Raw genomic sequence first — 16,722 nt, 5'->3', positions numbered from 1 at the left:
GAGGCGGAGTCGTGCCTCTGGGGGTGGAGTTGAAGATGTGTCTGAGGACGGGCTGGACTGGCTGGGGGAGGGTAGGAATGCGTCATCTGTGGGGGGCGTGCTCGTCTGCTGCTGCGAGCGAGATGTGGTGTGCATGGCCGTTCTGCGAGCCATAAGCCTTAAGCTGGTTTCTGTGAAACCACGCAGACTTGCCGTTGGGATATGTGATCTTGTATACCGAGGGGCTGACTTTGTCGGAAATGGAGTACGGTCCGGAAAATTTGGGGGAAAGGAATGAACTGGGGTTGTATAGGGAAAGCATCACTTGCTGCCCTATTACAAACTCGGTGGATTGTACCGTTTTAGAAAAACAAGCTTTGCTTTTTTCCTCCTGGTCCCAAGTCTCACAGCTGCTGCTAGCTGGGCTGCCTTTATATTCTCAATATATTCTAGGGGGAACCCCCCCGAGAGCACCCTGGTAGATGCGGTTCAGGTCTCACAGACCAACATTCAGGATCCAACGAAAGCCCAAAAGGAAGATGAAAAGCTCAGGGAAAGCTCATTTTCATGCGTGAGGGCAGTGACTGCGGGGCTGGCCAAATCGAGTCCTAATAAATACTCTGTCCCTTTCATGGGGTGCCCGGTCATGAGGGTGTGGGGGGTGTATCCTGTGGACGTGGATATCGTGTTTCTTAGGAACATCAGTGCAAAGGGGAGAACTGAGTCCCAGGTACTGTTGTTCTGTTGCACTATTTTCCTGAGAGTGGCTTTTAGAGTCCTGTTCATCCTCTCTAAAATGCCGCTTGACTGGGGGTGGTATGCTATGTGTAACATCTGCCTCATTCCGAAAATTATGAGGATATTCTTCATTACTCGTCCTGTAAAATGGGAGCCTTGATCGGACTCTATACTGCGTGGGAGGCCCCATCTTGTAAAGATGTGCTGTGTTAGGATTTTAGCTGTTGTTTTGGCCAAATTTGTTCTGGATGGCAAAGCTTCCAGTCGTAGTTGTAGTCGATGACTACGAACACATACTTAAAACCATTTCTGCAGGGGGGTAGGGGTCCTATGTATTATATCTGCAAATTCGTTCAGGGGCCATTAACGGGATTGGTGTGACTAAACTGAGCCTTTCTTGCAGATCTGTCCGGGTTGTTCTGGGCACAGATCAAGCAATTTTCAATGTAATGGGTTACATCGGCTTTTATATCAGGCCACCAGCAGAGAGGTCTGAGGTGGGTTAGGGTGGGTTCAATGCCTTGGTGTCCATGATTGTCATGGAACTGACAAATAATCTGTTTCCTGTCCTGGCTGGGAACTACATAAATGCCGTCCTTCAAAATCACACCGAACCTGCCTTCACTAGGGCGTCTGCTTTAACGTTACCCGGGGGGGGGAGAACGGTGATGACTGCAAACCTTAATTATACCGTATTTCCTATCTTTAGCTGTCTCTAGAATATGCCGGAGTAATGGGCCTGAGGGTAGGGGCTTTCCGTCTGCGGAAACGAATCCTCTAGTTTCCCACAGGGGTAGGAATTCTGTTAAACTATTACAGACATATCAACTGTCCGAATATATGTCCGCTGGGGTCGGAAACGAGTCAGGGTGATCAACAATGTAAGCTATGGCTGCCAGTTCTGCTGCCTGCGAGCCTAGATGTCCTGGCAACTTTACGAAATCTCTTCAAGGGTGCATCCCTGCGCGTCTTCTACATAAATGCCGCAACCGGTGATTCTCTTTCCATTCAAAACTGTGGAGGAGCCATCCACGTAAATCTTCAGGAGTACGCACGTGTCTGTGGGCTGGGGTCTCTGGGGTATATTACCTACTTTCCTGGGAGCTGACAGGTATAAATGGGCCTGAATTTTGGTTCGTGGTGGTGATCTCACACTCGTGGGGTACCTGCTGTAATGTCCCGTCCCTGTAAAAGAAGGGTCCAACTGGCTGCGCGTATTTGGCTGACTCTGCCATCTTTAAATCAACCGTCTAATAATAGCTGTGTTGGGGTGTGTTTAGTGAGGATGGTGATGGGGTTGAGTCCTGTAATGTAGGCGAAGTACTGTACTGCCCAAAAAATTGCAAGCAGGTGCCTTTTGCAGGCAGAAAATCCTTGCTCGACAGGATCTAACAAGCGTGAGGCGTATGCCACGGTGCCGAATCGGCCATGGCGTTCCTTGAGGAGCACGGCCAAAAGGGTTTGGTCGGTGCTTGCTACTTCGATTGCGTACGGGGAAAGTGGATCTGGGACCTGCAATGCTGAGGGCTCTTTAAAGCACCACGGCATCCATGTGCTGTGGAAGCCATTCCCAAGGTGCCTGTTTCTTGAGAAGGTCGGATAGGGGCGCTGCTTTTGTGGTGAAACCGTCGATATGGCTTCGTCGGTAGCCAACCAGTCCTAGGAATGACCGGAGGGCTGAGACATTGTGGGGAAGGGGCAATTTGACGATCGAGTCAATTCTCTTTTGCTCAATGTCGCGTTTACCATGAGTGATTACTGTACCCAAGTAAATCACTTTTTCCTGCAAAACCTGGGCCTTCTTGGGGTTGACTTTACATCCAATCTGTTTTAGGAGTCCGAGGAGTTCGGCGAGAAGCGAAATGTGCTCTCCCTTTGTGTCTGTCTGTAGTATGCAGTCATCTACATACTGGACCAGACAATCGGGTCAGGAAAATTTTGCTAGTCCATTTGCCAGCTGACGGTGGAAAATAGAGGGGGAGTTGTGGAAGCCTTGTGGAAGGCACGTCCACGTATATTGTTGTCCCTGGAATGTAAAGGCAAATTTGTACTGGCACGCTTTATCCAATGGAATGGACCAAAAGCCATTGCTAATGTCGTAAACCGAATTTTGTTTTGACTGGAGTCCCTGTTTGAGCATGGTCTCGGGTCTTGTGGCTACGGTGGGGGCTGCTACTGGGGTCACTTTGTTCAGTTCCCGGTAATCAATGGTCAGTTGCCATGATCCATCGGGTTTCCTGACGAGCCAAATTGGTGCGTTATTCGTGGAGGCTACTGATCGGAATACGCCTTGATCAAGCAGACTCTGTATCACATTTGAGATTTCTCCCTTTGCTTCTTGGGGAAAACCGTATTGCTTTTGGGGTCTGGGGTCGGGACCTGTAATGTTCACTAACCCAGCTATCTTGCCACAGTCGTGCTTGTGCTGTGCAAATGCTGCTTTGTGTTGCTGTAGGACTTCCCTAACCTGTTTGTCCTGACCAATGGCTCGAGCTCCTACTGCGCTGTTTCTGTTTGCATATTCTCCAACTGCGAACGTGGCGAGGGCTCGTGCTGCCTTTGCCATTCTTCATACACATTTATTTACCGGATCAAATGAGAGGTTGTGGGAGCTCATAACGTCGCTTCCGAGGATGTGTTCAGCTGTCTGGGGTAGATCGACCAAAATTACAGGGTGTTTAGTCGTAATGTTACCTATTTGTATTGCTACAGGGGCTGTGATGTGTCCTTGTTGTAAATGACCTGTAAAGCCGCTGAGTGTGATGGTATCTGTTGTGGGCCACGTATCTCGTTGAAATATCGTGGAGGAATTGAGCGTGGTGCGGGGCCCTCTTGTGTCCCAAAGAAATTCTACGGGGTGTCCCCAGACTTTGCCTGCTACTACTAGTCTACCTGACTATTCCCAAAGGGTGTCGCAGACCCAAGTTGGGGAGCCCGAACACCGTCAGTTGGTGCCGTTCCTTTCTGCGTTCTCTGAACGGGCACTAACGCTATGGATTGGCTTTGCCCTATTCTTATTTAGGGTACCTGTCTGTTGGGTTTTCTGCTGCTTTTGGGGCGTGTTGCACTCTCGTGCATAGTGTCCTAATTGTCCACAATTGTAGCATTCCTGGGATTTAGGCTGCGGTGGGCTGTTCCTGCCCTCGTGTACCCATGCGGGGTTCAGGTGCGTCCTAACTGGATGTATGTCTGCCTGCTCTTCCTCTGGTTTTGCAAATGCGGTTTTGCCTTGGACGGATTGTTCCCAAGCATGTGACAATCTTTTCAAAACCCATTTCTCGTTGTGGGCCTCGTCTGAGGGGTCGTAATTTGCGCAAGCTCTCTGTCCTGCCTCTGTCGTATTAGAGGCTAGGATTCAACTCCATTTGGCCATATTATCCACGGACAAATGGGCGCGGGCTAACTCGCCAAATACTGCTGTGAAATGTATCCACAAGCGTCCAGCAAACGCTGTGGGGTGCTCTGTTTACTTTTGCCTACACATGTTTCGGCCTTCTACGGGGTCTCCTCTGTTATAGCTGATTGCATCCAGGATTGCTGTGTGCATTTCTTGGAGTGTGCCTCCTACATTCTGTGGGTTGGGAAGGGCTGCCACGACTGAAGGGTCGAGGCTCAAAGGTGAGCTTCACTTGCTCCTTTTCGTCCAGGCCGTACATGGTACCCTGCTGTTTAACTCTAGCAAAAAACTGGTGGGGGTCTGATGTGGGAAGGAACGGTGTAATTTTTCCACACGCGTCCTGTAATTGGGTCACGGTTAACGTGGGGTTGTATATAGGAAATCTGCCTTTCCTTCGCCTGAGGCCCTGTGGTGTGTGGTTACAGGGTTCATGGGGTTGTGTTCTGCCTGTTCAGTCAGGGGTTGAGGTGCTTTCCTTTTCTGGGGGTTTTCTTGCGTACATGTCCCATGTACGTATCTGTGGGCAGTTTCATTTAACTTCTGCCAATCAGGGCCGTTTTCTTGGTCTAACTGGGGTCCAAACCTACTTTGAAACCCATTCTGGACAGAAAGCAGAGATTGCAATTCTGCAATTTGCTACCGGCACTTTGCGTGATCTACGGAGCTCTGCCTTTGTTCCATCGTGGAAGTGTGGAGCGCTCGTAGGGCTGCTTTTAAATCATTGCACTGTTTCTGCAATTGCTCTACCTGTTGGTTGGTTTCTTGTCTTACCAAGACCGCATGTTGCGTGTCCTGGTAGGCCTTATCTGCATCTGAAAACTACTCAAATGGGCGAGACAAGACTGGTGTGCCCACTTGGCATCATCCACCTCTCTGTCCTTCGTTGCTAACTGTTCTCTTAACTCCTTATTCTCCATCTCAAATTCGATCACATCGCCCTCACTATTTCTGTCTCTCTCCTCAATCTCTCTACGGAGCATCCTAACGACCTCCTCTGTGCCTCGCAATTGTGCCAAGCAGGTTTTGCGAGTTTCCCCAAGCTCTTCTTATGAATCTCTAACAGATTCTCCCACCAAGTATGTCCTATACTCCCGGGACCTGTTTCGTCATTGGCGCAGAATTCACTCCAAAGGCGCCATCCTTTCCCTTTGAGATATTTTCTGATCTCTTCTTCCCATAGGGGACACTGTCCTACTCTACTGGTCGCTGCGACCTCGAATTCTTGGGGGTTCATAAGGCGTTCCATTGCCTTCATTGCCATTTTCTCTCTATCTCTGGGTTCTCTACTGAAATTGGAATGGGGGTGATAAAGTGGTGATGTAAACACGGACACGGCTTACGCTAATTTCCGGCCTACAAAACTCCCGACAGTTTTACGCAACAAAATCTCTCAGGTTTACCTTATATCCCCGTTAGTACGCATACATTAACACACTTCTGAATCTTGGAGGTTTGATCAGTATTGTTCTTACACTTGTGGTTTTTCTGTTTCCAATTGGATTCCAATTCAAATTTGGGTTCTCTCGGAGTGACTAGGCCACTTCTAGGTTGAGTCCCGTCAGAGATCACCAGTAAATGTTGCTCTCTTTGGTTGGCTCTGAATATGGCGGTCAATATGGTCGCCTTCCTTAATTCTAATTACGTTTGCTCTAGAGTCGCCAGGTATCTTTCGATACCGCCACAAGGTTCAAACCCGAATACTGATCAAAGACTCGATACACCAGTTAGTTAGTTCAAAGTCAATGCTTATTTATTTACACACACAGTTAAATATACTCATGCACGAAACTCTACAGACTAAACTATCACTACTGCTGAAGCCTATACTTAGCTTCGGGCACCCACTCAGTCAGAGGAACAATGGCCGTTGTTCGGTTCTGAGGCTGCTGGGGTTGAACTGGTACAGGGGAACAGCTAAGGTCGTCTGTCTGGTAGCGTGCGTTAGCCTTGGACTTATTTGCTTCTGGTGCAGCTGGTGGACAGGTCTCTCCTCGGTTAGAGCCGGGTCCAAGAGAACGGTTTTCTCTTGGGGGCTACTTCTTATGCCCAAAGGTTCTTCGCACTCTTTTGGGAGGGCCTTGAACTTGGCCCCAATCAATTGGGCCGTTTCTTGATCATTCATATTGATCTCGTCCAATAAAGTGGTGTGTGCCCTGATGGCTGGGCGTGTCCTAGGTGGCCGTTGGCCTGCTTTGTTTCGTTCTCCTCTGGTGCCGGGGTGTCTGCCTTAGTATCGGTTACTCAAAGGTTACTCTTTTGTTCCCGGAGATGAGCCATTAGTATGCTAATAGGCCTACAGGTTTGGTCTTGTCTGGGAGCTGCGGCTCCAATATACAGACAAACCCTGAACCTGCTTGTTTTCTCAGTATTGTCCATTTTCCCTGCAATGTTTGCAAAGTGTCCATTTTGTAATCGGGAAGTGGCCATCCCAGATGCCTACAGAGTCTTCTCCACGCACGGGTGAGCCACCGAATCTCTGTTCAACTTGAGGAAGCCTCCACCTATGCAGACGCCCTCACGATGTTAGAGGGCCTCTACGTAAGGCCTGTGAACGAGGTATACGAGCGGCATCTCCTCTCCACTCGCCGCCAGTGTCCCGGGGAATTGTTGGAAGAGTACCTACGCGACCTCAAAGTCCTTGCACGAAGCTGCAATTACCAGGCTGTTATGGCCACTCAACATATGGACCTCGCCATCCGGGACACCTGTGTGGCTGGAGTCAGATCCAACTACGTGAGACTTCGCCTACTCAAAAAAGGTGCCCTAAACCTGGAAGAGACGGTAAAATTCGCCTCCTCTCTGGAAGTAGCGTTCCAAAGCCTTAACGCGTTCCCGTCTGATCACGCAACCCCCTTGTGGACCCCCGACCAAAGAATACCCCAGGCCTGTGCCGTGCGGCTGCCCGCCCACCATGGGAGGGCTACCCTGTTATTTCTGCGGCCAGACTCAACACCCCCAGCAGCGCTGCCCGGCCAAGGAACGCGAACTGCAGCGACTGCGGGAGAAAAGGACATTTTGCTAAAGTTTTCCTGGCCAGGTCCAAAAGCTCTAAATCGCGGGCCCGACCCTCAGACTCACAGGCCCGCAGATCCCGCAGTGTAGCAGCATGTCTGCCGGCTCCGCCCCTCCCGGATGTGTCATCGGCCTCGTGTTGTCCGTGGGGCAGCCATCTTCCAGCCCGCACAACGTGTGCGACTCACGGGGGCTGCCATCTTGGCCATCCTCGCCCCCGCGGCCTGCCACGTGCGATTCATGGGGGCCGCCATCTTGGACGCCATCTTCCTCACCACCCGACACGTGCGACCAACGGGGGCAGCCATCTTGGAACTGCCCCAGCACCTTCGACCACGCCGGCTACCCGCAACTTAGCACGGTCCCCTTGACCAGTCGCGACCCAAACACCTCTGGAGCTCTATGATGACCTTCCGGGTAAACGGACACGAAACGCCCTGACTCGTCGACTCCGGGGGCACAGAGAGCTTCATTCATCCTGACATGGTAAGACGCTGCTCGCTCCCAATCTTCCCGGCGCATCAAACTATCTTCCTCGCCTCAGGGTCGCACTCGGTGCATGTCCGGGGGTGCACTACTGCAGCCCTCGCAATACAGGGCGCCAAGTACGCCAATTTTAAATTATATGTACTCCCCGACTTCTGCGCTCCTCTTCTATTGGGACTGGATTTCCAATGTAACCTCAGGAGCCTAACCCTGAAGTTCGGCGGGCCCCTACCCCCACTCACCATATGTAGCCTCGCAACCCTAAAGGTCCACCCTCCCCTGTATTCTTTGCAAATCTCACTGCCGACTGCAAATCAGTCGCCACCAGAGGCAGGCGGTACAGCATCCAGGATAGGACTTTTATCAGGTCCGAGGTCCAGCGACTCTTGCAGGAGGGAATCATCGAGGCCAGCAATAGCCCCTGGAGAGCTCAGGTGGTGGTCGTCAGGACCGGGGAACAGAACTGGATGGTTGTAGATTACAGCCAAACCATAAACCGGTACAATCAACTCGATGAGTACCCCCTTCCCCGGATCACAGACATGGTTAATCAGATCACACACTACCGGGTGTTCTCCACGGTGGATCTGAAGTCTGCGTACCACCAGCTCCCAATACGCCCGGGGGACCGCCACTACACGGCTTTTGAGGCAGACGGCCGCCTCTTCCACTTCCTCCGGGTCCCCTTTGGCGTCACAAACTTCCAAAGAACGATGGACCAAATGGTGGACCAGTACGGGCTGCGGGCCACATTTCCTTACTTGGACAACGTCACCATCTGCGGCCATGATCAGCAGGACCACGATGCCAACCTCGATAGATTTCTCCAAAGTGCCCAAACCCTTAACCTCACTTACAACAAGGAGAAATGCGTTTTCCACACAACCAGACGAGCCATCCTCGGCTACGTCGTGGAAAACGGGGTTCCAGGACCCGACCCCGGCCGTGCACCCCCTCCTACAACTCCCCCTTCCCCAGTGCCCCAAGGCCCTGAAAAGGTGCCTCGGGTTCTTTACCTATTACGCCCAGTGGGTCCCCAACTATGCGGACAAAGCCCGCCCACTAATCAAGGCCACCATCTTCCCACTGGCGGCTGAGGCCCGCCAGGCCTTCGGCTGCATCAAGACGGATATCGCCAAAGCCAGATGCGCGCGGTGGACGTGTCCGTCCCCTTCCAGGTGAAGAGCGACGCATCAGAGGTCGCCCTCGCCGCTACCCTCAATCAGGCAGGCTGGCCAATAGCATTTTTTTCACAAACCCTCACCACCTCCGAAATGCGACACTCCTCAGTCGAAAAGGAAGCCCAAGCCATTGTGGAAGCCGTGCAGCACTGGAGGCACTACCTCCAGTAGTGCCACTACCTCGCTGGTAGGAGGTTTACCCTCATCATCGACCAACGATCGGTAGCCTTCATGTTCGATAATACGCTGTGGGGCAAAATGAAAAATGAAAATGAAATGAAAATCGCTTATTGTCACAAGTAGGGTTCAATGAAGTTACTGTGAAAAGCCCCTAGTCGCCACATTCCGGCGCCTGTTCGGGGAGGCTGGTACGGGAATTGAAACGTGCTGCTGGCCTGCTTGGTCTGCTATAAAAACCCGCGATTTAGCCCAGTGTGCTAAACCAGCCCCTCATCAAGAATCAAGAACGATAAGATCTTGAAGTGGAGGGTCGAAATCTCCACCTATAATTACGATATAGTATATCGTCCTGGGAAGCTCAACGAACCCCAGATGCCCTGTCCCACGGCACATGCGCCAGCGCGCAAGATGACCGATTATGTGCTATCCACGATGACCTCTGCCAGCCGGGGGTCACCCGGCCTCTCCACTACATCAAGGCCCGCAACCTGCCCTACTCCACTGAGGAGGTCAGAGCCATTACCAGGGACTGCCAGATCTGTGCGGAGTGTAAGCCGCACTTCTATGAATGAAAATCGCTTATTGTCACAAGTAGGCTTCAATGAAGTTACTGTGAAAAGCCCCCAGTCGCCACATTCCGGCGCGTGTTCGGGGAGGCTGTTACGGGAATTGAACCATGCTGCTGGCCTGCCTTGGTCTGCATTCAAAGCCAGCGATTTAGCCCTGAGCTAAAAGGCCCACCTGGGAAAGGCATCCCGGCCCTTTGAGCGCCTCAGTATCGATTTCAAAGGGCCTCTCCCTTCCAACAACCGCAACACATATTTCCTCAACATCATCAACGAGTTCTCCCGCTTCCCCTTTGCAATCCCTTACCCCGACATGACCGCGGCCACCGCCATTAAAGCCCTTACATAGTGTCTTCACCCTGTATGGCTTCCCCACGTACGTTCACAGTGACTGAGGCTCGTCATTCTTGAGCGACGAACTGCGTCAGTACCTGCTCAGTAAGGGCCTCGCCTCAAGCAGGACTACCAGTTATAAACCCAGGGGAAACGGGCAGGTGGAGAGGGGGAACGCGACGGTCTGGAAGACTGTCCTCCTGGCCCTACGGTCTTGGAATCTCCCAGTTCCCCACTGGCAGGAGGTCCTCCCCGGCGCACTCCACTCTATTAGGTCCCTACTTTGCAGGGCCACAAACAAGACCCCTCATGACCGCCTATTTGTTTTCCCCACCTCCGGAGCCTCTCTTCCACCCTGGCTGAAGACATCGGGACCCGTCCTGCTCCGCAAACACGTCAGGAGCCATAAGTCCGACCCCCTGGTCGAGAGGGTCTAGCTCCTACACACCAACCCCCATTACGCGTACATCGAACACCCCGACGGCCGACAGGATACGGTCTCCCTCCGGGACCTGACACCCGCAAGTTCCACTACCACTGCCACCCCATCTTACCCCGCCCAACCTACGCTGACCAGAGCCTCGGCCCCTACATGGCACCCGCACCCCCTCCCGCCCGCCATTCCCCCTTCACCAACCCACAGGAATGAAGCCCCAGAAGACACGCTCCCGGAGTACATGTCTGTGCCTGCACCGACGACTTCACTACCGATGCCAGCACAGCTGAGTTCAACGCCTGGGCCAGCTGCGATACCAGAGCTTCGGCGATCACAGTGCATGATCCGTGCGCCAGACAGGCTGAACTTATGAACCCTTCACCCCTGCCGGACTTCATTTTTTTAACAGGGGGTGAATGTGCTGAATGTATTGCTGTAACAATTCACCATGTGCATATCTGTATTACGCTGTGGGCTCCACCTATGGACCATTGTATTTTATTTTCAAAATATGTTTATTAAGAATTTTTTAACAACATTTTCAACCATACAAACAAACCCTGCCCCCCCCCCCCCCGTAACAAAAAAAAAGAAAGCTCGCATAGCAAGACATAAACATGGCAAATCAAAATTATACAGAACTTTGTACATTGGATTCCTCCCGTACATATCAGTTTTCCGGATCATTTATGTATTTTCTTGCTCAGATGCCCCCCAGAAAAAAAAACCTTCCCCGTCCCTCCCTCTTCCCCCCCCCCCCCCAAAAAGAAATGTCCCCCCCCTCCTCCCTCTCTCCCAGGTTGCTGCTGCTGTCGACCGAACTTCATCTAACGCTCCACGAGATAGTCGAGGAACAGTTGCCACCGCCTGGAGAACCCCTGCACAGACCCTCTCAGGGCAAACTTTATCCTCTCCAACTTGATAAAGCCTGCCATGTCATTTATCCAGACTTCCACACTGGGGGGCTTCGCATCTTTCCACACTAACAAGATCATTCGCCGGGCTACCAGGGAAGCAAAGGCCAGAATGGCGGCCTCTTTCGCCTCCTGCACTCCCGGCTCGTCCGCTACTCCAAATAATGCTAGCCCCCAACTTGGCTTGACCTGGACTTTCACCACCTTAGATATAGTTCTCGCAACTCCCCTCCAGAACCCATCCAGTGCCGGGCATGACCAAAACATATGGGCATGGTTCGCCGGGCTTCCTGAGCACCTCCCACATCTGTCCTCCACCCCAAAGAACCTACTCAGCCTCGTCCCCATCATATGCGCTCGGTGAACAACCTTAAATTGTATCAGGCTTAGCCTGGCACACGAGGAAGAGGAATTAACCCTACTTAGGGCATCAGCCCACAGACCCTCCTCAATCTCCTCCCCCAGCTCCTCTTCCCATTTACCCTTCAGCTCCTCTACCAAAGCCTCCCCCTCTTCTTTCATCTCCTGGTATATCGCCGACACTTTGCCCTCTCCGACACATATGCCCGAAATCACCCTGTCTTGAATCCCCTGTGCCGGGAGCAGTGGGAATTCCCTCACCTGCCGCCTCACAAACGCCCTCACTTGCATGTACCTGAAAGCATTTCCCGGGGGTAGTCCAAACTTCTCCTCCAGCGCCCCTAAGCTCACAAACGTCCCATCGATGAATAGGTCCCCCATTCTTCTAATCCCTGCCCGATGCCAGCTCTGAAACCCCCCGTCCATCCTTCCTGGGACAAACCGATGGTTATCTCTGATCGGGGACCACACCGAGGCTCCCATCGCACTCCTGTGCCGTCTCCACTGCCCCCAGATCTTTAGCGTTGCCGCCATCACCGGACTCGTGGTGTACCTTGTCGGCGAGAGCGGCCCTATGGACCATTGTAAGGTATTACCTATGATGTAGCATGTTGGGGCCTGTGTGGTCTCCCCCTTGTGGGGAGGTATAAATAGCAGTCAACCTGTAGGCGGCTCTCACTAGCAGACCAGTCGCAGGCAGGCACTGTTCTCGTTGATTAAAGCCACAGTTTACTTCTACTCCTGGTTTTGTGTGAATTGATGGTCGCATCATGTATATAAAGCGCATAGCTGCATAAATAATGGGGAGAGCAACACACGATTCGACCCCCCCCCCAACCCCGCCCCGCTCAACAGCCAAAGTTGCTCCAACTGCCTATTCCCACCATTGAACCTAGGATTGGAGTGGAAGATTCCATCAGTGGTGCCAAATCACGATGCTGTTGTTGTGTGACTTGGAGGGAAATGTGCCAGTGGTGCTGTTACCATGCATCTGCTGCCCTTGTCCTTCCAGGTGATAGAGGCCGTCGGTTTAGAAGGTGCTGTCATAGATTGGTGGTGATTAGAATAATTGGATTCATGGAACAGATATGTATAAGTTCAAATTATTTTGCTTTATAGTCAAACAAATTATACCAAGGTTGGAGCATAGTTAGTCTATGATCAGTTTGAGACTTCACAAATATGTTACTCAGTTCTGAATGCACACATGTAAATAATTACACTCAGTTTGAAATTGTTGTTTGTTTGATATTAACAGGAGCAACTCAAAGAAAGTTTAATGCCGTGCATTGTAATAGATGGAAAATACAAACCTCACATTGTCCAGTACAAGTTGAATAAGAAAGTGCAACCTCTGGTGAAAAACCGTGCTAGCCTGTTTGAAAAATGTTTCTCAGTGAATTTAAAACTGGTTCACAAGTTAGTGAAGAATTCCTATAAACTGTTGAGTAGTTTTGGCCTTTGGGATGTTGTTGAGGTAAGTGGACAATGCTAATATGTAATAAATAGTGCAGATTAATAGCAATAATTAAAAGCTTGAGCCACATCGTTAGACTTATTTATGAAATATTTATCTTGCAAAATAAATCATTTTACATTATAAGTATCATAACAACAGTGTTTGATATTAACTTGCAAATTTACAGTAATAAGAACAAAGAAATACAGCACAGGAACAGGCCCTTCAAGCCTCCTTAGACTGCCTGTCTAACTTAAAACCTTCTACACTTCCAGGTCCATATTCCTCTATTCCCATCCTATTCATGTATTTGTCAAGACACCCCATACATGTCACAATCGTACCTACATCCACCAGCTCCTCCAGCAGCAGGTACCCACTATCCACCTCCTTCGCACACCTCCTTCAAACTTTGCGCCACGCAGCTTAAACCTATGCCCCCGAGTAATTGACTCTTCTACCCTGGGAAAAGCCTCTGACTATCCACTCTGTCCATGCCACTCATAATTTTGTCGACTTCTATCAGGTAGGAACCTCGACATTCCAGTAGTGAGAATAAACCGAGTTTAGACAACCTCTCCTCGTGGCTTATAACCTCCATACCAGGCGGGCCGGCCTCTCTGGCCGGGGGGCCTCCTTTCCTATGCGCCGGCCGCTGTAGCCCTGCGCCATGTTGCGTTGGGGCCGGCACATTGAAGGAGGACACTACGCATGTGCGCGTTGGCGCCGGCACCACTGCGCATGCGCGGATCCCGCAGTGCACAGTTCGCACCGGGAATGGCAGCTGGAGCTGTTTACGACAGCATGGAAACTCTGCCACGGGATTAGAGAATCCCGCCCTTTGTCTACACAGAAGAAGATGCAGAAAATCTCCCAGAAATATTAGGCAACCAAGGGACTTGTGATACTGAGGTACAGAAATAGATTATTAGTAAAGTGGTAGTACTAGGAAGGTTAACTGGATTGAATGTTGGTGAATCCTCTGGACTAGATTAGCTACATCCCAGAATGGGCATTGGAAGTGGCAAAAGAGATAGAGGACACCCCAGATTTTTGAATGAGGAAGTCCGCAACCTTTAGAGAGCTAGGTTTCCTGCCCATTTAGAAATAGTGGGGGCAAGAATGGAGTTGTCGGATGAAGTGTGGGACTCATTTAGACACCCCCCAGAAGCTATCAATGAAGCTGCTGGTTATCATGAGGAATAGATCGACAATTCATGCCAAAGCCTTCCACTACACCAGATATCACAGGGAAACCAAAGGACTGGTGCCAACTTGTACCTAATTCTGGAGACCGTTAGACAGAGGATGGAGGTCCTCTTTCCGGAGGTGGTTTGGAGGCCACCTTGTCATACAGCATTGGCAGCTCTCCAGTTCCTCCAGTTCTTCATTGTTCTCAAAGTCCACATCTCTCTGAAGGTCCATGTAATGGGGAGTGCAAAAGACCACTACAATGACCAATACCCTTGCAGGAAGGTACTGTATAAGAGGGTACCGCTGAATTAGTCCAGACATCTGAATCACCTCAATGGATATTGCAGAGCAGGTGTTATGCACCAGGCAAGACTGGCCATTGGACAAACACTTTAGCAATGCAAAGGTAATGTCTGGGTTAACAGTGGGGTGGTGGAAAGGTAGAGCTGGCCCAATGTTTGCAAATTATGTCGGTAAGGAGCAAGGGACTCCAGAGATCCTGGATCAGCAAAAGAAAGATAATCAATTGCTGGAGAGTATCTGGCTAAGTTCAGATAGGTATGAGTGGAACCAAATGATGAGAGTTCTACCGAGCTGGACAATGGAGGAAACATGTTTCAGGAAAATGCTCTCATTAACCATATCAAATACTACAGCAAGGTCAAAAAGATGAAGAGGTATAATGTACCTTGGTCCAGTATTAGAGAACATAATTTGTAGTTTTGGTTTGGACCATTTCAGTTCTGTGGCAGAAGCAGAATACTGATTCAGATATACAATTGTAGGGTGATAGGCACAGATTTAGGGGAAAATATCAGTTTCAAGAACTTCAGAGAGGAAAACAGGTTGGAAATAGGGCAGCAATTTTCCATGACCAAGGGTTTGAGAATGCCTATTTAGAAGAGTGGATGATGATGTTGGTAAACTAGACAGACAGTATGAGAGGAAAGGTAACCACTTACAATATTGACTAGCAAGGGGGTTAGGAAGGGATTTGTGGGGATAGGTTGGCAGGATTGCCTTAATTGGAACAAAAAATAATTGGGTACTTTAAATTTATAATAATAAATAACATAAGAACGAGAAGCAGGAGTAGGCCATCTGGCCCCTCGAGCCTGCTCCACCATTCAATGAGATCATGGCTGATCTTTTGTGGACTCAGCTCCACTTTCCGGCCCGAACACGATAACCCTTAATCCCTTTATTCTTCAAAAAACTACCTATCTTTATCTTAAAAACATTTAATGAAGGAGCATCTACTGCTTCACTGGGCAAGGAATTCCATAGATTCACAACCCTTTGGGTGAAGAAGTTCCTCCTAAACTCAATCCTAAATCTACGTCCCCTTATTTTGAGGCTATGCCCCCTAGTTCTGCTTTCACCCGCCAGTGGAAACAACCTGCCCGCATCTATCCTATCTATTCCCTTCATAATCTTATATGTTCCTATAAGATCCCCCCTCATCCTTCGAAATTCCAACGAGTACAGTCCCAGTCTACTCAACCTCTCCTCGTAATCCAACCCCTTCAGCTCTGGGATTAACCTAGTGAATCTCCTCTGCACACCCTCCAGCACCAGTACGTCCTTTCTCAGGTAAGGAGACCAAAACTGAACACAATACTCCAGGTGTGGCCTCACTAACACCTTATACAATTGCAGCATAACCTCCCTAGTCTTAAACTCCATCCCTCTAGCAATGAAGGACAAAATTCCATTTGCCTTCTTAATCACCTGTTGCACCTGAAAACCAACTTTCTGCGACTCATGCACTAGCACACCCAGGTCTCTTTGCACAGCAGCATGTTTTAATATTTTATAATTTAAATAATAATCCCTTTTGCTGTTATTCCTACCAAAATGGATAACCTCACATTTGTCAACATTGTATTCCATCTGCTAGACCCTAGCCCATTCACTTAGCCTATCCAAATCCCTCTGCAGACTTCCAGTATCCTCTGCACTTTTTGCTTTACCACTTATCTTAGTGTCATCTGCAAACTTGGACACATTGCCCTTGGTCCCCAACTCCAAATCATCTATGTAAATTGTGAACAGTTGTGGGCCCAACACTGATCCCTGAGGGACACCACTAGCTACTGATTGCCAACCAGAGAAACACCCATTAATCCCCACTCTTTGCTTTCTATTAATTAACCAATCCTCTATCCATGCTACTACTTTCCCCTTAATGCTATGCATCTTTATCTTATGTAACAACCTTTTATGTGGCACCTTGTCAAAGGCTTTCTGGAAATCCAGATATACCACATCCATTGGCTCCCCGTTATCTACCGCACTGTTAATGTCCTCAGAAAATTCCACTATATTAGTTAGGCACGACCTGCCCTTTATGAACCCATGCTGCGTCTGCCCAATGGGACAATTTCCATCCAGGTGCCTCGCTATTTCTTCCTTGATGATAGATTCCAGCATCTTCCCTGCTACCGAAGTTAAGCTCACTGGCCTATAATTACCCGCTTTCTGCCT

General features: G+C 50.0%; 1 protein-coding gene across 3 annotated transcripts in view; it reads left to right on the top strand.

Annotated features, from left to right (window-relative positions):
* ak9 (adenylate kinase 9) overlaps positions 1 to 16,722 on the top strand; it is a 544,334-nt gene that overhangs the window by 409,958 nt on the left and 117,654 nt on the right. For all 3 annotated transcript variants that reach the window (XM_072499993.1, XM_072499992.1, XM_072499994.1), the window contains exon 29: positions 12,841 to 13,059. In XM_072499993.1, coding sequence (XP_072356094.1) covers positions 12,841 to 13,059 — 219 coding nt within the window. The remainder of the gene's footprint in view (positions 1 to 12,840; positions 13,060 to 16,722) is intronic.

Source organism: Scyliorhinus torazame, chromosome 4, assembly GCF_047496885.1.
Source record: "Scyliorhinus torazame isolate Kashiwa2021f chromosome 4, sScyTor2.1, whole genome shotgun sequence".
Taxonomy (NCBI): domain Eukaryota; kingdom Metazoa; phylum Chordata; class Chondrichthyes; order Carcharhiniformes; family Scyliorhinidae; genus Scyliorhinus; species Scyliorhinus torazame.
The sequence above is the reverse complement of the archived record's forward strand: the minus strand, read 5'-3'. Positions and strand labels throughout refer to the sequence as shown.